This window comes from Patiria miniata, unplaced genomic scaffold, assembly GCF_015706575.1.
Source record: "Patiria miniata isolate m_02_andy unplaced genomic scaffold, ASM1570657v1 HiC_scaffold_23, whole genome shotgun sequence".
Lineage (NCBI taxonomy): Eukaryota > Metazoa > Echinodermata > Asteroidea > Valvatida > Asterinidae > Patiria > Patiria miniata.
In genome coordinates, this window is record NW_024037062.1 from 6,138,922 (window position 1) to 6,165,356 (window position 26,435).

Below are 26,435 nucleotides of genomic sequence, written 5' to 3' on the forward strand. Positions count from 1 at the left end.
ATGATATAGCATCTCTAGTAAAGCCATATCGCTAATGCGAAAATATTAGAGAACTATGAAGTATGTTTTCTCGTTCCAGGGATAAATCTGTATACATTCTCCAATGAATTTTTTTTTACATAATTTTACTCAGTTGGAATTAATTGGATCTCTTCAATACTGAAATTTCAAAAAAAAAATTCCGTGATTGTTTGGCCACTGCAATCTCAAGTTTTTGGGAAATTTTGATAAACCTTGCGATATTTCACTAATTTGTATTTGTTTTTATTTTACTCGTGTGACATGCTGCGAAAACATGTTTTACTTTGCAAAAAGAAAAGCCTACTTGGGAAAGTTGAATATTGACAAACAGTTGTCTTTGATGTGAAGACAATACGAACGCAAAACACTATGTTGAATGAATATCTCGAGAGACACAATACCATGTCGGATATAATCATTGAATCATTTACCACAAAACCAAAGAGATTGTTCAACGTTTTAACAAAGCATATCACAGCTACGATACCAAACATTATGATAACAGGTATTATTTCTTCAAATATGCAATGCCCTAGTTATAGAGACATTAAAATCATTCTCATTTAGACACGCTGTCAAAGACACAAAGTATAATTTATTATTTTGTCCAGTTTTGGGGGCATGTGTGTTGAAGCTTACAGAGCATTTTGTCATCCAGCAATATCCACTTTACCAATCAGATGCATGCCTTTTGTTCATTTGCACTTTGAAGAACAAAACGAGGGCAAGAAACTCAAAGCGTCTTCAACTTTTGTTAGCATTGTCTGTATTAAAATCAATTCCAAAGCGAATGTACGAGGGTTTATTTTGCCAACAAAACGTTTGATAACACAGATGTTAGACTGCTTGAAAGCCATGATTTAAAGTCTCTTGATTTAAAGTCTGGGGCACCAATTATATTTTTCCTCCGCTACATTCATATCATATTTAGTTAACAAAGGCTCTAATGACTCTAATGATATCAAAGCAACAGCTCAACTAGTCCATAGCAATTGTGATTCTAATCTTCTTGTTCAGACAGAGACCCGTAGCCTTGTTGCTGAGCCACAAATCTCCGAATATTGTCATCCGGTCGTGAAGCATTTCCAACTGGAGTACCAAAGTTCCTGCTATCAGTGGAGCTAGCGTCGTCACTATCTACTAGGTTGCCGTTGGGTATGTTACCGTTGACTTTGTGCATCCTAAAGGCATTGTGGTTGACATAGTAGCGGTCACCTTCTTTGGCTTCGCGTTTAGCTTCAGCCTTGACAGCATCGTAGAGCCCCGTGGCTGGCTCCTCCGTTAGAAGCACAGTGTCTTCAAACTCCCTGGGCTTCAGGTCATATACCTTCCTTAAGACAATAAGGATCGGAGCATAAGCGATGTTGAAGACGCCGATCATGATGTTGAGGTTGGTAAAGCCGAGGCTTTGGACAATCTGACCAGCTAGGACTGGGCCTATGGCGTAGGCTACACAGTAGGAGATATCAGCTATAGCGTACACGCTCCCGTAGACTGGGACGTGACGAACGTCGACTAGGAAGCCGAGGGTTGGTAACAGGGAAGTGTCTACCAGGGCAATTCCGTAGCAGATACCACAGAGGGGAATGATGAGTACACCAAATGTCTCACAGGCTGGGACAATGAATGTACAGATACCAATGACAACAAGTCCGATGGCAGCGTAGAGCCATTGGTAGTGGGGGTAGCGAGCGGCAAATTTGACAGTCATGATGACCCCGATGACGTGCGGAATGAAGGCAGGTAGCCAGATGATTCCTGTCTGCCAACTCACAGCTGACATAGTGTCCTCCATCCAGATTGAAATGGTGGGCTCTAGGAAAGCAAGAGACACATTGGACATGGACAAAGCCCCAGCAGCCACAGCTATGTACGGATCCGTTATCAGCTTATAGATGGGTGTCCCTTTTGGCATCTGCCAGCGACGTTCACTGTATGGTTTGATAACGAAGAGTAAAAGAAACCCATCAAGGACTGCTACCAGCGCTAGCGTGACGAACGGCATTTTCTTCCCAACGAACTCGTACAAAACACCGCCGAATGGAGGGGCCACGAGGCAGCCGAAGGATATAAACGCCAGGGCGATGCCAAGAGCTTTGGTTCGCTCGCTCTCAACTTGGAACCGGTCAGCTATCATCGCAAGACCAGAGGTATCGGCGAAGGCAGACCCAACGCCTTGCATGCTCCTAGCGAAGAACAAAACTCCGTAGGATGTTCCACAGGCGAAGATTGTGGTAGCTACGAAGAGAATGCTTAGTCCAATCACCATGGGGATATCATAACCGATCCTATCAATGATAGTGCCAGAGAAAGGGTTTATCAGCAACTGCACGATGGCCTTCGATGCGAATAGAATACCAATGTAGAAGTCTTCGTTTCTGGAACCTCCATGGGATTCAATGGTAGTGTTGACCGTAGTATTAGTTACGTTATCAAAGCTGGATACAATAGTTGTATCAGTATCATTCCACGCTCCGATTGATCTCAGGTAGTCGGGAATGATGGGCACTATCACCATGTACAGCATGTTGTCGAGTAGCAGAGCCACACAGACTATTATGAGGATGAACCGTCGCTGTATGACTGGATTCGTGATTCGCGACTTGGCTGTTCCTATAAACTCGGACATGGCAACTTTTGCGTTTTCCATCTTCTCCCTAGCTGCTTCGGCCGTCTCCATTTTGTGTTATCAAACAGTGTCTCAGAAATTTACGTTGAATTCGACAATATACTCTCTCTCCCTTTTGGTGAAAGAGGTGGTGTCCTTTCAGTTTTTCGACTGTGCAATATTTCCTGGATCCAGGGTAGCTTGATAAGAACCCAAATGTCAACTCTGCACGTTCTAGAGCATTCGTGTAAACCTCACCGACCTGAAATGTTGCTTGGACGTGAGGTCTCACAACATCGAATGAACACGCTTACTTTTGCTAATCACTGACATAAATCTTGTCGGGCACCAGGCATTGGATATTTTGCACCTGCAGAAGGACACAGAAGGAGAAAGTTTCTCGATTAAAACTTGTTTCAAAGTGCTCTTATAGTTTCCACATGCACGTTAACAGAGGGTATCTGTTTCCAGGTCTAGTCAGCTTAAGCTGCTTTTTCTTTTAAGCAACATGCAAAATATCCTCTGCCGATACCACTGCAAGTTCACCACAGACATACATCTGCATGGAAGTGAATGAAAAGAACTCAATGTCATGTGAAATGCTTTAGAGGTAACGTAACGTTGGTTTAGATCTTTATCTTATAGCAGTGCAACAATATATGGCAAAAGCAAGCTACACCTGAATATGAGCAAAAATGTGCAATTTGGGAACAAGACGACCTGTCGTACCACTTTAAATTTTAAAACAGGTTTAGGTCTTTTCACTTTGAATCCTGATCGAGATTTTAGCCAACATTCGTTTAGGATCCTTTTGCTTCGAGCCGACAAAATGACCCATTTATCAACCGATTATTGCCTAACCGATTATCAACTGCCCTGTTGTATAAGGGAATATACATCATTTGCTTTTGCTGTAATTTTCAGAAATGGATGGAATTGGGGGGTTGGAAATATATAGCAAATATAGTTACACTGACTTTTTTGAGGTTTTGGGTTCGAAAATGCTATAAAAACCAAGAAAAACAATCATTTTCCTGTAGTCTGGTTCCCTGACTCCATTTAAGAAGAAACAAAGCAGTTTACATATAGTGGGGAATTGTAAGGTCAGGGAACCAGTCTAACTGACTTGTTCCCGTTCATATAGGTGTGTGATCGATTGCAAACAAGTGCGATGGTCAACTGGGGCCAGTATTTGAAAGAAAGCCAGTTTTTTTCCAACGCTGATCGACGGATCAGCGTTGGAAATTGATACAAAAATACCACTTTTCTTGAAAATGATAGTATACCATGTGCCATGATTTTACAGGATGCTTTACACTGTCATTCACTAACAGTCCAGCAAGGTATTTCAAAATGATTTGGTAGTTTCATTTTTTGATGTTTGCAAATGTTGTATTTTCCCTTTAAAATTTGGCTTTTTAAGTACAAATGTAATGTAGGTTAAATTGTCAGTATCACATCAATAAGTCTTACCAATCTTGACCGAATTTTTAAATCAAACACAATACATTACCAAACCGAATTAAAAGCCACATTAGTTGGTCGTTGAAAATTACTACCCACATCGCGGCAACCCATTGCATAGGTTTTCTCACTAGCTTTCATTGCTCATCATTATACAATCAAAATGATGGAATACAGTTTGGCATGAGGATATTCACCCAGATTATTTGCAGCTCTGTTTGGCCAGTATGCATTCCATTCTGCCGGCAAATTGAATTACGATCTGGAACTGTCTGGGCCGGTAACGCTGCGTAAGCCCGGTGCAACAGTTTCACTATGAAACCATCTTACATTTCTTGACAGTATATGCACATTTTTGACATGAGCAATCATCACGACCATGCACATTTTTGCAAGGGACGAAATACGCTTCCCAATGTTTATAAAATGTTCGAAAGCGCTGAATAATTGAGTTGTCTAAGATAAAAGTCACAACTACTTTAACGGATGAATTAAAAGATACTGTCATATATTTGTTTCATCGGGAAGGGATCATAAAAATTGATATTCATCAGCTAATTATGTAATGTAGGAGCATGTGAAAGAAGACTGTTTCATGGAAAATTATTAATTCAATCCAGCCATTGTCAAGCTTGCGTAACAATTTTAAAATTAATTACACAATTAAATAAGATTGGTGTTTTCGCGATTTTTGAGAAGATAACACCTTGAAAATAGATTTTCGAATTGAATTTTTTTTTTAGCATTGCATTAGATATGAGCTTTCCAATGAGCCATCGCACGAAGAAATCGGCCCATGACAAATAATCAAATAATTAATTTCAATTTTTAATTGAGAACGGGACGCTCCTAATTCGTTCTGAATAGTATGCGCCATTTCTGAATTAGAGCGCGCCATTTAAAACTAATTTTTAAAACTGTATAAAGGCCTGAAAAAACAAACAAGCAAATGTATTTGTTACAAAACATTATATTCCTTTCAATTTTGTTCAGAGAATTTTTTTTTATATTTACCAACTTTAACAGAATTCCTAAATGGTTGGCTTGCCATTTATTTCTATTACAATTGTATTGAGACAATTTCAAGTAATATGTATTGGAAACTTGGTACAAACGTTACATTTCCGAGACACAATTGAATTACAATGTGCGTAAGCAGGCTACGAGCGGCCATAGTTTTAGGCAATGTGTGAGCCACACAGTCATAATTATTGAACCTTTGACACGTCATCATGCAATGTAGAAGCCAGACTCGAGATTACAAATACACAGCCGCGGAAAACAGAGCGAACAAATAAACAATTCACTTAAAGGACGTGCGAAAGATTCCTTAATTAAAAGTGAGTTGAACATCCAACCCGTGAGTAACCATGGATGCATCTGGCGGTGGCTTAAAAAAAAATACACCACAAATTACACTGTGCACCATACTATCAATTATAAAGCGATCGCCATCAATTTCCCTACACTAACAATTAGTTCAGTTTCCTGCAGGTACTGATGTGTCACTGGTCGTGTTGCCAGAGTGTGCAAGTAAAGGGAAGCCATATATCACGTTTAATTAAAGCGGTCTTAGATTGGTGTTTAATTAAGACCTGGTATAAACATTAGTGTGATTTATGTCGGCAGTACTGGGGACAGAGGTCCGATAAATTTTACCATTTGATTCCATCTTTTAAACAAAGCGGCCAAACGCATTCGTCTGCTGCCAGCGCTGAACAACGCCTACAGGTTCCTGGCAAGCCGTTATTTTTGTTATTCTTGAACAAGATTTTGTGCTTGCCTCTAACTGGCAATGCAACCGTACTGCATAGTCGCGGAACCAGTCCGCAGTTGCATCGAGTAAATGCCATGCTTAAACAGGGTGATTATTGAAAGACAATTTGAACAACAACATTTCACTTCCCTCACCATTGTTTTGGTACATTATGAGACGAAATAAAATAGTAATCGTAACGAAGATTTTTCATAAGGAAGACTCTTTTCTTGCTATAGAGGATCGTAACGGCTCAAAATTGTTGATTTATTCCTTTTTAGAAAATGAACCTGAAGATATGTTTGTTCTATTACTTCCAATTGTGCTTGCATCGATCGTCCGATGTTTTGGCACATCTGAAGTGTAACCTGCCTCATTTTGAACCATTTTGTAGACAATGTGGATGTGATTGTATCAAACCTGGGCCCTAAAACATTATGCTGACAGCATTTATTAAGATACACAAACAGGAATTGTCCGTTTGGATTGTCTCCACATTGGAGTTTTAACTCTACATATCCTCTTGTTGGTTAAATTAATTGAAGCGTGGGCCTTTTTTTTTACCCAAGGGCACAAAATCGCACCTTAGCATTTTCGCGGCAAAAGACAAACACAAGAAGATTCTAGGCAACGTTACACACCAATGCACGGGTCAAAATAAGAGGAGCGCATTGTGGCCGTCCCGTCCAGACCAAATCAACTGCTTGTGGTGTAATTTATATCGCCGGGGGAGTTCTCTTACAATAATTGAATATAAAATAGAGGAAAACACGCGGGACACTTTGTAACTACAGCTGCATCGGAAATCCCAGAGCGAGAAGAGAGAAAAAACGAAGGGGAGAAAAGAGCGTAGAATCCCCTAAGCGAAGGTAGTAGAGCACAGGTGTGCCGCGGGCTAGTGTGCTTGCTGCTCGGCCCAACGGCTCTTAGGGGTCGCAAGTTGAACCTGAGGTAAACACTCGCTGAAACGCTTTGAATACCCGACTGTGATTTTCAAATGCAACCAGGGGTGGAAAGCTGTGATATTGGACAGCCGAAAAATCTTCCTCATTTATCTTATACACACATATCTGAATGTTTGTATTTTATTCGGGTGCTGAGCTAATTGCAGTGTCATTGGAGCAGGTATCATGTAACGTGTAGATTGGTGTGAGATTATTCAAGCAACTACTGCAACTACTATTCACTGACGTGAAAGGTGACGATCACGTTCGATAGAAAGTTCCTCGGAACAGAGAATTTCAGAGTGATTGCTTAATCCAATTGATACATTTCTTTTTGAAAATTACTTTGTTTGAAAAATAATATGGATAGTTACCGGCATAAACTTCAATTGAAATAGGCACTGAACACTTTCTATTTTGTTCTCAGTAAGGAAATGTTAGTGCTAAATCGTTTGTTTGTTTGTTTATTTGTTTTTTAGACTCGTCGAATGTGGTTTTAATACATGAGAATCAAATTAGGTTTTGCCCTTCACCGACGTTTAATACATGAGAAGATTATTGGTTAATAATCGCAAAGCCAGACTTGGGACCCAGAATGACTTCTGGTTAAAAAACGAAAATATGTGAGATAAACACAAAATGTAACACCGTTATTTGTGTGTTATGATTTTCACCTTACATACACCTAACATTTCGGTTGTTTGCAGTTGTAGTAACCTCGAGGTTCGCACTTTCGCAATTTCATTGCTCTTTTCTCGTAATAAAGTACGATTTCTTAACTGCATTGGTACATACATTTACCATGTTTGTATCTTTACAATGTTTCATTCACACAGGATAATACGTCCACCAAGAATAACGTACACCCAACAGCCGTAGGTTTGTCCTCGGACACCGAACGGAAAAGGGCGGGAAGTGAAAGCTATCGTGAAGTTTAAGGACGTAGCAAACGTTTGGTTTTCTAAGGTAACGAGGCGTTCGGAATATGGCAAAACCGGAATAAAAGGCTCAAGGTTTAGCTGTATGGGACGGCTGTGGAGCTTTGCAGTCGATCGGGCACAAATTGAACCCTTTGGCAAAAGGTTCTGTAACTGTGAATATGCACTAGAAAATGTCTTGTCGAGAAATATGGCAAAAAGGCCTAAAATAAGCACACATTTAAAGTATGTGATTCAACTGTGGTGAAAAAAAGATCAAGATTGTTACAATGCACGAGGGGAAGTATAAAGGCATGGCGAATGTCTTCTTAGAGAAAGACACATGCCCGCTTTTTTTTTGCAAAGCACTAGCGTCGGCGCGGAAGCACGTACCGCCATTATTTTGATATCATTTTTAAGCTTAGAATTTGAACCCTGGAGAGATTTGGTTTGATATTTAAAATACTTTTAAAATTATTTGTGTTCAAATAAAGGCATGTCGAAAACAAATTCAACCAATTTCAAGGAATATCGATGATGCGGTACATCAGATGCAAACTCGAGTCACACTTTAAGCGCCCTTTTTGAATAGGTACATACTTGCACGTGAATTTCAAAATTGATCTTGAAACAAATAACAATATTGTTTTATAGTCTACGTGGATCGAATAGGAAAGACAGAAAGTAAAAGGCAACGAGATCGTCACATCATGAACATGATGAACCATTTCAAAATTAGATAAAATGCACATAATTGATTTTCTGAGAAATCGGTTGAGTTTGTTTATAACATGCCTTTACTTGACCGCAAATGTTTTCAAAACCCTTTTGAAAATCAAACAATACTCATCGGGGATAAAGTTAAGCTTCCAAGCTTTAAAATGATATAATTACGGGTATTTTGGGACGCACTGTAGATAATGAAATAGACTCTTTTGTTAATTTGTCTTAACAATGCACAGCTCGGGTCCTAAAACCGTGAAGGGATCGGGATTGCGCTGCCAAGTTTTGTCCTCAAGTAATGTACTTTGCCGTGATCGAGTATCAGCCTATTGGTTGCAAAACAGATACATCCGATGGCAGATTTGGTGCTGTGTGACAATTGCTAGCCGAAAAAGGAAGGGGAAAAAAGTTAACAATCAATAACAACCTATTTGACATCCAACATCCCATTATATAAGAATGGTAGACGTCATTCCAACAGTCTTCGACATCCGTCGACAACCTAATTGATATGAGTCAAGGACAGAGACCATGACGTCAACTAATAAAGCCCGCAGTGGGAGGTTTAAAGGCTAGCTTCTATAATTAGTGCTGTCTTTATTGACTACTGAGTTCCGGAATGACGCCAATAAAGATATTTTGGGATTTCATTAACAAGAAAGAACCTTGTGCATCGTTTGCTCATGGATTTTTTGGTCTGCATTTTTAATTAAGGATCCAAAACTATACCTCGCCAATCACTGTAACCTAATACTCATGGCGTTGCCCACTTTGTTTTCTTCAGAAGACACTATTTGAAACACAGATGTATATGTGGTCCGGCATAATGAAATTTAATTTTATATTGTCATAATATCCCAAGGAATACTACAGTGAAATCAGCCCGTCACTTGATGTAAAGCCAAATAGAGGATCATTTGTTTTTCATACATTCTGTTCGTTTCCAATAATAACACCCCTCACAATTAAAAGAAGAATGTTCAAAACGTAACCTGTTGAAGTTTCAGCTCCTGGATATTACACTTTTTAGAACAAGTGAAAACCATGCACAGCCGTTAAAATCAGTCCACTGACTGATCGTTGGAAATCAGCTACATTTCTTGAGTTCTTCTAAATACAGCAAGCCAGACGGAATCGTACCAGTACGATCTCTTATTCAAGTAACCTTTTTGATAATGATTACTAAGGTTTCTTTTTAGATATTAAATGCAAATGATTCTATATAAATGTAAAGGAGAATAAATAAATAGTTATTTCAATTATCTCGTTTGTCTTAACCTCGACACATTTTTTCCATCAGCCTAATGCAGGCGCTGCTTGTCGTTGATACAATAATCCGGCAGTCTGGAGTGAGCCAAGCTTGGAATTAATTACTCACTTTGTCGGTGCCGTATCGATTCCGAAATTCATTTTAGCAATTCAGAAATGCTATTAGCACCGTCCCGTGCGTATACTGGGCGAGTCAAACATGTTGTTACTTCGATTTTCTGGCTTCGTAAGTCTGACTAATCGAAATAAATCGATAACCACAGAAATACAACGTCCACATTGGAAATTAGGTTTAAAAACCAATTCGTTGGTGAACATTGCTTTTGATTTGCATAATTTTGAATATTTACTGATGATTCAAAGGAGCATTTGCTTTCGACGATACAAAGTTTCAAATATTCGTTGGTTTTGGTTTTGATGTTGACATTAATGATACAGAATCAATGTACACAGAAATGTAATTCTGACATGCGGTTTAAAGCAATGAATCTTTTCACCTTTGAACCAGACAAGGGTAAATAAAATCTTCAGAATAGGTAATGCGAGTTTTGTTTAACAGTTCAAAGCTAGCTATTATAAACAATGCACTCGACCAACTATTAATGTCTAGTTTTATGTCTTTTGTGCAGTATCTCTCCACAGACGTAAGTATTCAAGTCGAATGTTCCAATATTGCTCCATGCTAAATTCACTTCCAGCCGCAGCACAATTTGGCTATCGAAGTGGGCCTGCGCGCTAAAATAATTACTGACTGGCAGTCGATATCATGTTATCATCCAAGTGCAAATTAACTCGCCGGGCCTCGCTCGACGTTTTTTTTCTTCTTCTTCTTCCGAGTATTAATATTTGCTGACGTAACTTAATAAACCGAAAGCCCGGCATGCATCGATAACGTTCACTTTAGTAGCATTGATTCGGACAGGGCTGGGCCCATTAGGCACGCGGGAGCGCAGCGCACCGTGCCGGACCACACAGCCCCTACGGATCCAAGGTGTTAAAGCCACTGTGACGGACCTAGGTATCAAATTATAGCCAGGGTGCCTTTATGTGCAGGCATTTAAAGTGGATCGCTCTTAACGGCTGTTGACACATGCTTTTTTTTTTCTTAAAAGCTCAATGTGGAGCAAATATGGGCTTGGGGATCCGGTCGTGGTTGCTAGAAGCCGGCAGGGAAGGGAGGTGCCCGGGGATTCAGCCTTAAATGATTTCCCCAACCCCCTCCTTCCAGAAATAAAAAAAATAAAAATAAACACACAAACAAACACCCCAACAACCCGAGGAAAATTCTCTTCTATTATCTTCATCACAAAACCCCCCAAAACCTTTAAAAGCTAGCTTGTCGTTAAAGAACTCTTTTAAAACATTTTATCCTGTGGAAATATCATGGGTCTAGAACCTTAAAAAAAAAACGACTTGAGACATTACCATCAACCTCTGAATTTCGAGATTTTCCAAAAAATAATCTTGACCATAGTTCATTGCTGTGAAATGACTACTTATCCGCAATGACTTCAAGCCACATTAACAGAACTTAACAGAAACTAATTAAAATAACTTTTTATTTTTTTATGACCAGTAAAATAAAACGGTGTTTACAGCGGTCTTTGGATTAATAATGTTTTTTCTTAACTTGAGTAATACTCTATGTATAAAGCGCCGCTATTCCCCCTCCCTCTATAATGGCCGACAAAGTAATTGTTGTATATTGTTAATTGGATGACTAACATTGCCGTTTTGCAAATTGAGGATCGTCTAGTGATTCGATGATTGTTACAAAATGTACAGAAATATACTTCTGCCTTTGTTGTTTTAAATACCATAGTTCATAAAAATTCGACTTTAAGTGGTTTTGTCCCTAAGTTGTTTCACAAATGACCTGTTTATCAGCCACGTGCATCCCCCACATGAGATCAATCCCCGCCCCCGCCAGACAGCATCATACGCGCCTAATTGATGAGTTTTCGTTTTCGCCTCGTTTGCGATTCAAGATGTCCCCGTATTAGTCACTCTCCTATATGTGTCTCCAATGTCTTTGCCACTGAATCTCCGACGAGTCGTACTCTTCAAGAGATCGTTTTTACCCCCTTCTGTCTTGAGATTGGATACGGCGCCCCAAGTAACACGCGGTAAACGGCGCGTGGGGAGGACTGCGGCATGCTCAATTTGTGCGATGACAGCTGACGAGTGGTGCGCGCGTACACGCCTCCGGGCTCAGAAATGTGTTGCCAGAACTTGAGATTCTTTTAAATTTGTCCTACATTTTGCGCGGGAATTTCTCGGGGCCGCATTTCACGGCCCGTGACCTTCTGGGACGGCGCGAACCATTTAACAGTTTGGTCGTGTGACATGTTTCTTAAATCCCAAATCGCACGGGAGGAGTTGGGTATGCATGTATTGACCAAGTCAAGCGGTTGTTTCAACCAGTGAATAGCACGATACGCTTATTTAATGTTCGAAAGAGAATGGGAATATCTTTATTGTCTTATTTGTATTATGCAAGGAGATTTTTGCATTAAATGGTATTCTCTAGTCAGTTCAATACTTGTTTTTCGTTGTAACTAACACAAATAGTACATCAATTTGCAGTTTGATGGTTAGATAAAGTTTTTGCCAAATTTAATATTTCTTTTGATTTCAGTGTTGTAGTGTTTCGGTGCTGAAATTATTTCGTTCTGTGTGCACGAATCAAAATCTGTCAAACATAATCACAGCAGTTGCCTCTATCGGAAATACCATCGAACACTGCTACAACAAACATGACTTTTGTTAAAAGGTTTCTAATTATATCATACTAAATTACCGGTGCTTGATACGCCGTTCAAAATCCCCGACTTTAGACATATTAATGGTCGGTTGACAACTCTGATTCGGTTAATGATTGTTGATATCTCGTTGAGATTCCGTGCTCCCGTTTCGCTTTAGTAATTGGTGTAATCAATCACGAATTACGCTCAAGTTTCATTTACCGCAGTGTTTCACCATGAGTTTGGATACAACGCGCAATCAGGTAGCAGCTTAAGAAGACGATCCTACTACTGTGCCTATAGGTCATTATGTATATTTACATAGACTTAATTGAAAATTTAGTAATTCCGACGGTTTAGAAAATGCCCAGTGGTACCATTTTCACCAACCATTTTGCACCATTGGCAGCAGCACCATTTTACATCGGCATCATTGTACAAATGCAGTGCGGGCCGCGATTTTTCCCCCAAACGACATAGCCTAAGCAAATGAGGTTTACGCTTTGAGGTTTTGGACTTTACTTCCCTAAAAACACGAGAAACAAATTAAAAAAGTAATTCGCAGGCGGGCCTCACTGTACAAAAACATAACGACGCTCGTATACTCTGAACTTGCCATTTTCTAATAACCTCTTATTTGAAGAAAAAAATGCTAGCTCAACAACGGGCCGTAAATACTAATAAATGTAAATACTAATACGCTGCTTCCGATAGCAGGCGTATATCTTTCACAGCTTTTAGGGTAATGAAACCACGAGGAGGCTAGCATGAACGCTGGGGCTTTTCGAGAAACCCCTTCATGTCGACTCGAGGACTAGCGCATAAACATCGCCCCCTATCAGTCATACGGTGACCGGAGAAGTAGACGGGTCACATCTCAGTTCGCACCCCAAGGTTAATTAAAGCAAAGACCTGCAAGGTGGTGATGGGATACAAGGAAACGCGATGCCGCATTAGATGGCAGTCATTCAATCCGCAGATAGAGCAAGCTCCGTCGTTGCTGACTATCATCGCATTAAAGTGCAGATTCCTGCGCTCGATCACATTCAGCTGTGGCCCCAAATCAGTGCAGACGTCATTCGCAGCATTACGCTGAGTGACATGTACACAAACTTGCTTGACTAAAATCAATAAAATGGAAAACCATTTCTCCCCAAGCACACTGACGAAAGGTACACAGGTATTAGGAATTGGAATACTATTGATTGATTTTATGATTGTAGACGGCCAATTTAAGAATTCGGCCTTCCCCACCGTACCAACAAAAAACCCCAAAACCTAAATAGAAGGCTTTGCTATGAAGGAAAGCAATGCTCCTTAAAAAAAAAATACAACGTATATTACATCATGCATAGCCACACCAAATTCTGTTAAGACGGTTCGATTGAGTCGAATTGCATTTTTTACAAAAAATATTAGTTACCCGGGCTGTTTTATCAAGAGTACATTCACTCATTGAAAACCAATACTTGTAAAGCGGTATTCAGTCGTAAATTATGCAAAACGAGTGGATGATTTGGTATTTAAAGACTTTGATTGCCAAGGCATGGCAGCTCGTGGTACGATTCCGGATGGAAGGTTGTCGCTATCTGTCCCTACAGTGGGCAGCCATCGTTCTACGGGCAGCTGCTGGGGCTTCCGCGTGAGCACGCTGCGCCGAGGAAACGACTTCTTCCCCGTCAGCTTTTCAGTCAACACCGATAATTCACGGTAATCTCATATTTATCCTGCCTTTCTTATAGTCCCATTGTCAACGTCTCGTCATCACGCCAATTATAGCAAGCAGCGCATTATACTCGAGGGTTATTCGGTGTCATTAAAGTAGATTCGGTCACTTTCAAGAAAGCGATCATTGTACTCAGTTTAAACAGAGAAAGATGAATATCGTCATTCAACTTAGATAACCATAGGATAATTCAAAGGAAATTAAATCTATTGAAATTATTAAATGCTCGTTCAAAGTATTTGAAGGAAGCAGTGTCCGTACTTCAAGCCATACGTAATTTATACAAAATATCTATTTAATAAATGGTGAATATTTTGGTCTCAGATTCCGGACTAACACGACTTACTGCTTTCTGTCAACATGAATCACACTGAGTATACAGAGTTTAAACGTCGGTGAAGGGCACAACCTATAATTTGATTTATATCACCCCGACGCAAAATTCCATCGTATAATGGTTTATGCGGTACCCGCTGCTATGTACATCAGATTCGAACCAGCCAACCGATCCCATTAGCTCGGTGGTCGAGTGGTAAGACACCTGCACTAGAAAGCAGGAGGTCGTGGGTTTGAGTCCCACCCGAGTGATTTTTTTCCCAACTTTCACTCGGGAGGTAACACACTGAGTATACAGAGTTTAAACGTCGGTGAAGGGCACAACCTATAATTTGATTTATATCACCCCGACGCAAAATTCCATCGTATAATGGTTTATGCGGTACCCGCTGCTATGTACATCAGATTCGAACCAGCCAACCGATCCCATTAGCTCGGTGGTCGAGTGGTAAGACACCTGCACTAGAAAGCAGGAGGTCGTGGGTTTGAGTCCCACCCGAGTGATTTTTCCCAACTTTCACTCGGGAGGTAACACACTGAGTATACAGTGTTTAAACGTCGGTGAAGGGCAAAACCTATAATTTAACATGAATCAAGTTTACACCAGCAGCAGTTAGAGCATTGCTTAAGACAAGTACAAAAGCATTTCCGAATCGTCCAATTCATAACCAGCAACTCGGTGATCAGATACGCATTTAATTAAGAACAATACGTATTGCGACACCCTACGCATAGTTTTGCCTATGTCTCATTTCAAAGTTACTAACATAATGTTTGTAGGGCCGACAGCAAATTCTTTTTGGTATAACAGGCGAGTCAAATGCGAAATCCAATCTATGTCTGTCTATAGCTCCGCAGACTTAGAAACGGAGAACTTAGCAAGATCACATTCAAGACCGCAAATGTTTGTTTTTTCCCCCAACTGATGTGGTCAGATAATGCTTGATACCACGCCAATAACTAAAGGCCTAACTTCGTTTGAAAGAAGCTGTCTTGTTTCGGACGATACCTACCCTGAATTTAATCAGTCACGAAAAGAAAGCATCGCACTGACCTTAGAAACGACACGAAGGTAAACATTCTGTAGGCACTTTGGGTGGTTCTTAAGAACGCTAGCGCTGAAATTCAATACTGCGTCTTGAACATAACCGTGAATAATACCCATGGAGAGTTAAGTTCGGGAAACGTTCAGAATGTTGATAACATGTCAAATACGGCAATCTCCACTACGTCTTATGATTCAACTGAAATAAGGAAGATTAAGCCATATTATGTAAGGATTTCCTAGTATTTAGAAAGTTACGATTCACGGTATATCGGACAGCAGAAAGAAATCACGCTATTCGTTTTTCAAAAAACAACAACCTGGAAATGGATTCAACAATAGGCATAAAGAAAACAGTAAAACAAGATCTGCTCCAACTAAATTAACTAAGAATAATGCCGTTTCTCGTCATAATTGATATTGTATTGATATTACATCATCTTGATTAAACAAAAAAATACGATCTAAGGTTTACTGGACGGAGACAGGGAAGTGCGCACAAACTTTAGTGCAATGAAAAAGAAGAAAAGAGTTTGGAATACGCATAGGTTGAACACAAGATAATGGGAAGCTCTGTAGCGGATCACAACCATGTCAAAACCTCTTCTTGTATTAGGTAATGTTTAAAACGTGCATCTCATCTCAGGTCCTATCAAACCAACAATCGTCTTTGCATATATTCATTTTAGGACTTTTTCAGTATGAACATAGCATTCAAGAACATGTATGCGTTGAATGATCTTGTAAAGGCTGCTTTTTTTTTTAAACATGTATCAAATGAAAGCGCTCTTCCCTGACTGATAGTATTAACTGATACCTAAGCTGCATGTGCGTTTTTTTCTTGAAGGGGGGGGGGGGGGGGGTGGGGGGGTACGTTTAAAAAGTGGGATGCTAGCAATTCCTCAACGAAAGGTCATCCCAAGTATTATGTAAAGATTTCACTTGGCACTGTAATAATATCACTCGGGTTCGCCGTGAACTGAAGTCCGTCGGCGGGGCCCATGTTTTATTCATGGGAGTCATCGGCGCAATTCACGGTACTTGAAAACTCGCTTCCCCTCACGGCGCGCCGGCCGCAGCGAGCGTAGTAGACCTATAGCCGCGCTCGGTCGAAGGGGGCATTTTGTTTCAACAAACCCCCCGAGTGCGGGGTTTCGCATCCCGGGGACACGGGCTAAGGGAGGTGACTTTCAAGTGCATCTCTCAACGGCATTGATTGTTGTATTCGATCTCCATTCTGAACTCGAGATTGCTATGATCGCATATAGCATGCAAAGGACGCAGCCGATAATAGATACACAAGTTATCTCCATGGAATCCCACGCATGATCACAACCAAACGTGACGTCTGCATTACCACAAAGATAACAATGCTGTTGAATTATACACCAATTTTTACACTTTGACAGTTGGTATGCAAGTGATATCATACCATATCAAAGTCTCATATTTCATGTAACACAAACGTCTTGAGCAAATTTACAATTGCATGAACACCAACCAGTTATAATCTTTCAGGTAAATACTTGTTAGGCTTTAACATTTCTGAGATAGAGCGAAATAATATTGAGAAGTCCTGTGTTCAACTCAAGGGTCGAAGGTGCACTTTTTGTTGTTAAAGCAGCGTCCCTTTTAGCAGGGCCTATATTTGTGCCTTTATTGGCTATACGCAAAGTTGGATTATGCAACACTAATAACAAATGCGGGTCAGATGGAGGCAATAACATATCCTGAAGATCGCACAAGAAATAGTTTGTCACGTCTATATAAATGGCAGATACCACCTCTTACAGTAAAAAAATGTCAGTTTCTCTGTGCTAAATGTTTTAGTCGTGGTGCGTCCTCAAGTATGAATGCCATGGAAGATCTTGGAATCATAATTCTACTATTATCAGGTAACTTTTGTATTGTATAGAGGTCAGGAATTTGTCGATTACTGAGACGCTTATTTTTCCCATAGCAGACTGTACACAGATTAATAGCATAGGTAGAGTCTTGTGAATAGGGGGAGGGGGGGGGGGGGTGAAGCACCAAACGAGGGGAAATCATAATCACCGTTTACGATAACAAACAACCTCGCAGAGGATATCTCAATTTTCCGCGGAATTGGAAGTGACGGGTCCCTACCTCCGGCCGTTCCGGTCGATTTAATAAAACCCGCCAAAACTGTTTCTCGCGTCCACGGCCTCCGTACGCGGTAGCCGACAAAACCGACAAACGGAAATGTTTGCCGAACACTTTCTTAGCCAAGAACCGAACGGATCTAGAGAGTCTGGTCTATTTACTGAGACAACACAAAACACTTTTGTCTGGTGGTGTGAGCTGATTAAAATGGCCTTCGCCTGTTGAACTACCGGGTAACAAACCCGTTACCGCTGAGAAAAATCGAGGCCCGGCCGTTTTAGCATGCGTACATTAATTAAGCTTTTATTTATTAAGGGTAAAAGCCACTAGGCCTAAGTGGTCTACGCGCATGCGATACTGTAATTACACATTACATACCGAGTGCAGTTGGTAAATGAATTATAGTGTCTTGTGCTTTAAAAAATATAGTTAGGAAGGATAGTTTTCTTTTAGAAAAAAAGACTCATATTAGTAATTAATTAAATTCAATATAATTAGGTGACAATTTTAAATTAAAGTTGTCACCGTTTAGATAAAAATGTGATAACCGGGTATTAAATTTAATTCAATTCATTTCAATTCTATGACGATAACCAAGCTGACATTACATGGGTGCTTCCGCCAGAACATTTGTGTAATCGGTACCAACACGTTTATGAGTTTTGCATTGTTCTTTTCACTCTACTTTGCATATATGTTACCAGTTCATCAATTAAATAAATTATTGTGCAGTGGGGACGCAAAACACAACATGAGTCATAATGACGTTGTGTCCAAAACTTCTCCCTCTAGCGTCCGTCAAACAAAATCTGTTTTTTTTTTAATTCGAAATCTATTTTCTGAAATTTGCTCTGATGTTGCCCTCAGAAACAAATCCATTAGCAAAGTGTCAAAATTATGACGTTATCAGAGCGGAAGCTTTTCTAGGCAGAATTTAGAAAAGGTCATTTTTTTTAATCCCTGTTTTGTTCAAATCAATCATTAGGTGGCCAATAGCGATTATTGTGAAACAATTGCTACTACATCAACTTTTCTTGATGTCATTCATCCGAATGATGTGGCGTCATCAAAACCGGACGTCCAGTGCAAATCAATATATACACAAAAGCGTTCGTGTAATTTATGAAAATGTTTTCCTGCGACTGTCTTTGGTCAAAGTATTAAATGCATACACCGATTAAGTAATCTGAAATTCACCATTCCTGCCATTTTAATCTTTACAACCAGAATAGACCTCCCAATTATAAATGTGGAAACAAACTTCAATTAACTTCACTCTTTAGTCTGAAAGAAGACTTACAAAGCTTTCGGAAGTTGCTTTAATGATAGCTTTTCGGCCAAACCAAATTCGAAATATAAGAAAAAATCGGCAACTTGCCATTGCAACTACCAATCGGTTACGTCTAATTTGTATTCGTTGTTAACAATTACTTTAATTGATCGCCTCTGAAGAAGTCTTTGCTAAATACGAAATATATCAGGCCTCTCCAACTTTTTGATTTGTATATTTCAGGTCAATCCAGTCAGTGAGCAGTTTGCAGCAGCTTAATTATTTTTCACTTTAATTGGTAGATTAATGGGACAATTTTTTGTTAAGAATCCTTTTACATTTAGCCGTGCTTTCTTCACGTCACTACCGAGCACATGAAACAAATATATCCCAAAATGTTACTCGGTTCCCTATCTTAAATCGATACGCACATTTCCGTTATTGTTTGTTTTTTTATAAACCACTAAGTAACTAATACACCCAGTTGTAATTTAGAATGCACCTCCATTTAATTAAATATATCTGGTACCTCAATAAGAATCATAATGAGAAAAAAATCACAATTTTTGACACCGACTTCATTTTTTTTTCACTGCATAATTCCAAAGAAGTATTTTGGTTTTCGAGATTAAAGTGTGAAAGATACTGGCTAAACTGGCAGAGGTTATATAGAAATGTACCTTCTGATTGAAGTCAAACGATTATGTCATGCACCTCTGCCAGTGTCGTAAAACTATGATTTGAAAATAAGTAACTAAAACATGCATATCGGGAAAAAAAGATTGGAAAAACTCACCTGGAATGTGTGGAGATTGCTTTGAATGACAGCGAGCCCGAGCCGAAACCAGTCAGCGAGAAAAGTCGAAACAATACTGACACCCCAAAAATGACTGACTGCGCGAAGGTGCGTTTGTCATGTGTCACACCAACTCACACCTGACGTATATTATATAGATAGCAGTCTCATTGGTCCTCAGCCCAAGCATTGATTGTCGTGACTGCCTATTGATTCTGTTTCTGATGATTACCGGTAGCTAGCCCTCCACGCGGCCCGTGGGCATGCGCAGTGGGGTGCAGACAGGCACAGCGCGCGCGTGGGGAAGGCTTGAGCGCGTGCACGCGCGAGTTGTGCGGGGGGGGGGGGGGTACTCAGACTCGAGCACCAATTTGTGAAATTGTCATTAGGGCCGGGGTGGGAGATTGCAAGACACGACGACAGACTGGGGGTGAGAGAAGGAGCTGGGTGGATGAGAGAAGGCCCGAGCAGGGAGCAAGGTGGAAAAAGAGGAAACCCGCCGGAACGGGTAATAATAGGGGCATTACGGGGTAATATGGATAAGAAAATTGCACTTGTTAGATTCCGCTATCCTTTGCGTTGAGAAAAAGGGTATATATTCTGGCGGCACAGAACATGTTAGACCAAAAATGCATCAAATTATTTGAGATGCTGACTTAACAAATCCAGAGTAACAATTAAGAAATTAATCAATCGAACCTGGAACAATACAATCTAATGTCAATTTATATTTTGACTGATAAAAAAAAAATACAAAATATTTCTTATTCCTATTTTTTTTAATTGAGATAACTTCAATTTTAGACTCTACAAGCATACCATCAGTAAGTTCACACAAACAACTTAATTTGTACAGGAAAACACTTAATTCCTACATATCAACATCGGCAAGAATTGTTACTTCTACAATTATTAAATTGTCGATCTAAAGGTATCGCAATATCCAAGACGAACTGCTGAGCTGGACCGCGAAATGTCCAAAAGTGGCGCTCGGTTGCGGTATATATCCCGCAGCAAATTATGCAAAACCACCGCAGGCGTTGTCATAAACAATCCAAGCCGTAATGACATTACACGCAGCCCTGTCGCTCTCATCTCCAATTGTTTATAGAAACCATGCAGAGTGTAATTTGACAGTTTTAAGGGATAGCCACGGCAAAGCCCAGCCCGAAAAAAATAAATAAATGAATCAACCATTTAACAAGAATTTCGTTAAGCCAGCACTGCTGCTTTCCGAAATTTATAGAATGTATTACATTAATTATCTCATATCGGGATGTAAACCTGCGATGGTCTGTAGGTGGCAGGTTCCAACCCCACTCCAGTCAAATTCTTTGTTCAAATTTATAATGATTATTAATGAACTTAGTTAGTACAACAAAATATTGAAATGAACAATTGAAATCCAGTATTTCTGTCAACGAATTGTCTCTTTATCTCTTTGCTATTGAAACACCACTGTAAAAACAAACCATACTTGAAAACACCAAATCAAAAAAGTATGTATCTCCTTTCAACTACATGAATTACCATTTAACATGAAGTTAAAAAAAAATGCATTACTGATAACCAAACAGCAGGGGATTCAACTTTAATTTACAAATTGAATTTTTCATCTAACCACGCAATTAATAGTTAACTAATAAATATAGTTGGAGGACAATTTGTAATGAAATTCTCTTGATTTGTGTAAAAAAAAGGTAATAGCCGAATATTAAATTCAATTGTATTTAATGACAATAATCAAGTTAACATTACAAAGCGCGTCCAGCAAAGCATTCTGACATTTGTGTTCAGCCTACATTCCAGATCTCAGTTGCTAATATCGACATTACCACGTCGCTTCTATTGACACAACAACATCTGAAAGAGAGTTTCGTCAACGATCCGACACATTTACATATCATTAGCGCGCAATTCCGAAGCACTTAAATCTAAGTCTATACGCGCACGTCATAATACGTATATAGGACAAACCACAGTGCATATTTGAATTGAGGTGAGTAGTAAGTGTACATTTTGGAGTAATGCACTCGGATCTGTAACATGGGAACGAGCTTTCGGTGGGCATAAGCGGAATCCGGAAAAAGGCACTTTCGATGTAAAAGCCCATCGGAATACGAATTCCTTTCAGAAAAACTTAAACCAAGCAAACACACTAACAATAGTGGCAAGTATTATCAGTTTAAATGACAAGGAATTGGGTAGAAAAATCACAGTTCTTCTTGTAATACTCGTTTAAACACTAAAAACTACTGTTTAGTGTAAGAGCTAGTCTCGAATTAAAAAAATCCAAGAATTTTCTTTTCACTGCATAGCAAGGCTTACCAAAATCATAAACTTGAAGGAGTGTTCATGCGCCGACTGCAGTTATAAATTAGATTTAGTTCCATTACTGCCATCTGCTGAGATATCACATCATAAAAAACAAGCATCGAGGAAATCGATAAAAGAGTGGTTTTGGTCGTTTCAGTCGGATTGTGTACAAACAGGATATCAGCAAGTCCGTTGTTTATTGCTTGAATTTCACAAAGCCATCTCAAGCTTCACTGTTGAGAAGGCTAAGAAAAGGTAAACCCAACCCATGACTTTTCCACCTAATCAATAGATTTTTGTCTCGATATCAAATTCCCGTTCAACACCATGAATATCATAGTTCATGTACCGGCCATGTCCGTTCTTTTTTATTGTGCGTTGCCTTGCCGACATGCTACGGGACCCGCACTAAAAGATCTGCTGATGCCTCGTTTTTGTTTAAACTGCTTAATCTAATTAGCCATTTTTGAAGTAATAATCTGAACCATTTGCCAGTTGAGTTGGTAAGGCACATCTCTGCGTTTATCGTTCCAGGAACAGATAATAAAAATGCACCTTGTACTGTACATGAAATTCCATATCTCCACCAACCATAACAAATACAGATATTGTAACAATGGGGATTAGAATATTTTAGTCATTCCCATTAGCTGCTTTAACTCTTCCCTAAAATAATTATGTTTATATTTTTCTTTAAGAATGTAAGTTACAAACATTAGTAAGTTGCTATAACTAATCAGAAAACGTATTGATGTGTAAATATCGATATTTAAAGGAGAGTAGTATCTTTTCTCCGATTGACTTTGACAAATTATATCATTTAAGAGCCGTATTTTTAAATGTTAGTTTGAATTTTACGTTAAATACTTATTCGTGTTATAGTTAAATATTAAATGTTATTGCATTGGGGTAATTAGTTTGCTTTTGGTGAACCTGAAACAACTAAATATATATATAAATTGTTTAATAATGCAATATTACTTTGTGCGCAATAATGGGCGGTACATCAAAATATCGAACATTATTCTGCAACTTTAAATAGTTATCTGATCACAAGCCCTTCCCGATACTGTAAAATGTGATCTTGTTCTAATGACTTGCACATGTCGCTGTCTCATAAAGCCAGCTGCCCTAGTAATAAGAATTGGATGCATACAAACGTATCGCATTGTTTATCTTAAACATTACCCATCAATGCATCGTTGGCGATAGGGAAACATGGAAGCTTCTGACGGAGATGAAACATCAAAAAAAAGTAGGCTAAGTATCTTTAATGTGCGAAAAAGTGTAGCAGACTCCTGGGCGACAAGGCAAGGTCTGAGAATCTACCATCGGTGTGACAGGTGGCGGTGGTCAGGCTCCTTATGCAGCCACATCCCTAGCGCGCTAATTCCGACAGAATTAACACGCGTGCGCAGTCGACTGCGTAATCAGTAACGATTTGCAATAACATGCTGACGGTTGATTTCCCATCATGCAACGGGGCTAATTGCGTTCAGGCGCTTGGAAATCGGTTGATTTCTGGTGGAAGGTGCCTCGAACGCGGCTGGAGGTTTAGGCTAATGAGTTGAAAGAAAAGGACAGTGAATTCTGTTACTAGCCGTGTAAATTGATTAAGAGATCGCGTCTGCTCGTGGGAATGTTAAATAAAAAGCCCAAGATATACCTGAAATGGACATGGTGTAGTGGTAAATTCATATAAGATCTAGACATGCAGCAGAGTAAACACAGCCAGCAGTCAGAAATTGGAGGAAAATAACTCCCATGCGCTTTATTGTATAAAATGGTTATTAATTTCACAATGAAATTTAAAACCGAATGGGAAATGTGAGAAATATACAGCACATACATCATGATCTGTAACATTTGTACACTATTTTCAACATTCTGTGTTGTTCTCCGACGGTGAAAAGCACTGAGTATTCTAATCAACACTTGTGAATTAATACACATAAACGTGAATTTTTATACCAAAAATGTACCTAATGCATTCATACATGAATAATTTTTCTTATCTGCTGCCCTGAATAACCTGCACTTTGTGTTTAACGTTTACTGAGCGTTCAGTCAACCATGAAATTTGAAGTACTTCAAATTCACTCTCCACATTTTTATTAGCTTTTTTAATGTAGACTCAACATATCATGGGGTCCACATTGTTCCCATGCGATTCAATGACTGTTACGACCTATGACTCCCCGTTAGTGCACGGCAACTCACCCAAAAAAACCCGAAGACAATAAAATGTATTTGGCCAGTGGCCTTAATTGGCAATTAGTGCTAAGTGCTCTTGATTGTTTTACTTTAGAGAGCGCGTAGAGACCGGCGTTCCCGCTGCTGTTTTATTGGTCTCCAGCCGGTAAATGGTGTATTAGCACCAACTGTGGGGATTCCCATTGCGTCTGGGAGTATAGACACATATGTATAGGGTAACGATGTATGCAGCGATTAAAACACCCGTGTGTTCGCCAAGCGGTTTTGCGTGTGTATGCACATTCATTAACATGCTCAAAGATACAGTCATCATTCCATTACAATATTCTACCCCGCGATCGATCACTGGAATCGAATACGAAAATACTTCCAACCGCTTTTTTTTTTATAATGCCTTTGATGTAGCTCAGAGTGTAGTATCGTGCGAGAGTTTGTTGAAAACATGTCTGCTTATAAGGCGTGCACTCAGATACCATGCCTAATATAAATTATTGCAGTTGCTACATATACAGTGGCTATTCAAACAATAGTATCAAGTAAATGATTATGGTGTAGGAAAAATTATCTTTGATGTTGTATTAAAGATCAAATAATTGCTTTATAATAAAACCGAAAAAAACATACTATGGTTGTAAAAAAAGTCACAAAATAAAGTATCTTTGATAATGTATTGAAGCTTCAAAAATGGCTTTAATATTGCAAAAGCCATGGTTGTGCACAATCTGACTTTACCTATCAAAAATATCCATTTATAAATTCTCATTTGTCTTGCTTTTTTTTTATCGTTCCCCCTTTCGTTTGGCCAGCTGTGAAATTTTTAGAATTTATCAGCATGTGTGTTTCTGCTTTGTGACCGGATAAGTTCAACGCTTTAAAAACACACAGAGGCAATGAATCAAAGTCCAGCAAGTTCACGGCATGTGGTGGACTCGATTCACTCGAATCTCCTAAAAGCTAATTGATTTGCTATGATTGGTAACGTGAACTGGATGAAGTACATTACTCACACAGGGCTCACTAAGAAGGTGCTAATGCCGTACTAATGGGACTTTGGATTGAAAGCACGCTGATCAGAAGAGAAAACACAATCGGCACTACCACCAAAGGTTTCAGGTGAAGAGGACGAGCTTTAATTGTTTTAAGTTGTTGGGATTTCAAAACTTTCAGCTATTCTCTTTTGAAAATCTGTTCCGCCTTATCAAAACAAATACTCCGAACTTCGATAAACGAAGGTTTTGAGGTGTTGCCTTTAAATGGACCTCTTAGGTCAATAACATCAAATCTGTGTCTTGTTCACTTCAATGATATTGTGTATAATCGCAGGAATGATCAAAACAATTTAACAGGGTTTTAAACATGGTTTCTTTTTACGACAGCTGTCAGGCCGACATGCAGAAACAAGTGAAATCGTGCCAGGGGCACTCATTTCCGACATCACGTAGTAAAGGATCAGACTTCCTTGAATCCAATGCCGAAAATTGAATCCATTCCGGGTCAAATGTGTTGTTGGGATTCGTTTTCAATCAGAGACTGTTTTTCCATGTGAAATAAGGGTCGACCTGACATTTCCATCGACTGTCTTAAAGGAATCGCCAGCAAGCCGTGTTATATCATGAATGCATTCAAAGGAGCATTAACTTAACTCTAATAGCAGTTGCCACAAACAGCGCCATCATGCGGCCGTTTCATGTTGACCCAGTTTGAATTCCATGTTATATGAAATTTTCATTTTTGTTCAGTTAGTCTTAAAGTGATTACATTTTACCATTCTCATCAGTGAAATATTCTACTTTGTTGTCTTTACTCATCTATTTAACGACACGAATTAGTTTAATAAAACCAAAGGAAGATTTAGATTTCTCAATACGGTCCACCTTGGTTCAAAGAGGATAAAAGGCGTTTCTTAAGGATTCATACAAGCTTGGCCACTAGGTTTATCTTAATGTTGAATGATTAAAGTTACGTTTCTAAGAATTTTCGGGAGAGATTTGATTCGGGATAAATATCGCCAGGTGCCGTGTATTTTCGCAAACCTACCTTGTGTTCGAACTTATCATAATGGTTTTCTCTTACTAATCAATTTATTCTGCATAGTGTTATTTCATTAATCACAAAGTTATATTGCTTGCACCCGTACGTGACATTTAAGATCAAACCGAGCA

At 39.3% G+C, this 26,435-nt stretch overlaps 1 protein-coding gene across 1 annotated transcript; it reads right to left on the reverse strand.

Annotated features, from left to right (window-relative positions):
• Window positions 1-428: 428 nt before the first annotated feature.
• On the reverse strand, window positions 429-19,932 carry LOC119731319 (probable vesicular acetylcholine transporter-B). The gene is made up of 2 exons (XM_038204470.1): window positions 19,744-19,932; window positions 429-2,999 (listed from the first exon to the last, which is right to left on the reverse strand). The coding sequence occupies exon 2, from the start codon at window positions 2,699-2,701 to the stop codon at window positions 1,022-1,024; it is 1,680 nt and encodes a 559-aa protein (XP_038060398.1). The 5' UTR covers window positions 2,702-2,999; window positions 19,744-19,932; the 3' UTR covers window positions 429-1,021.
• Between the last annotated feature and the right edge of the window lie 6,503 nt (window positions 19,933-26,435).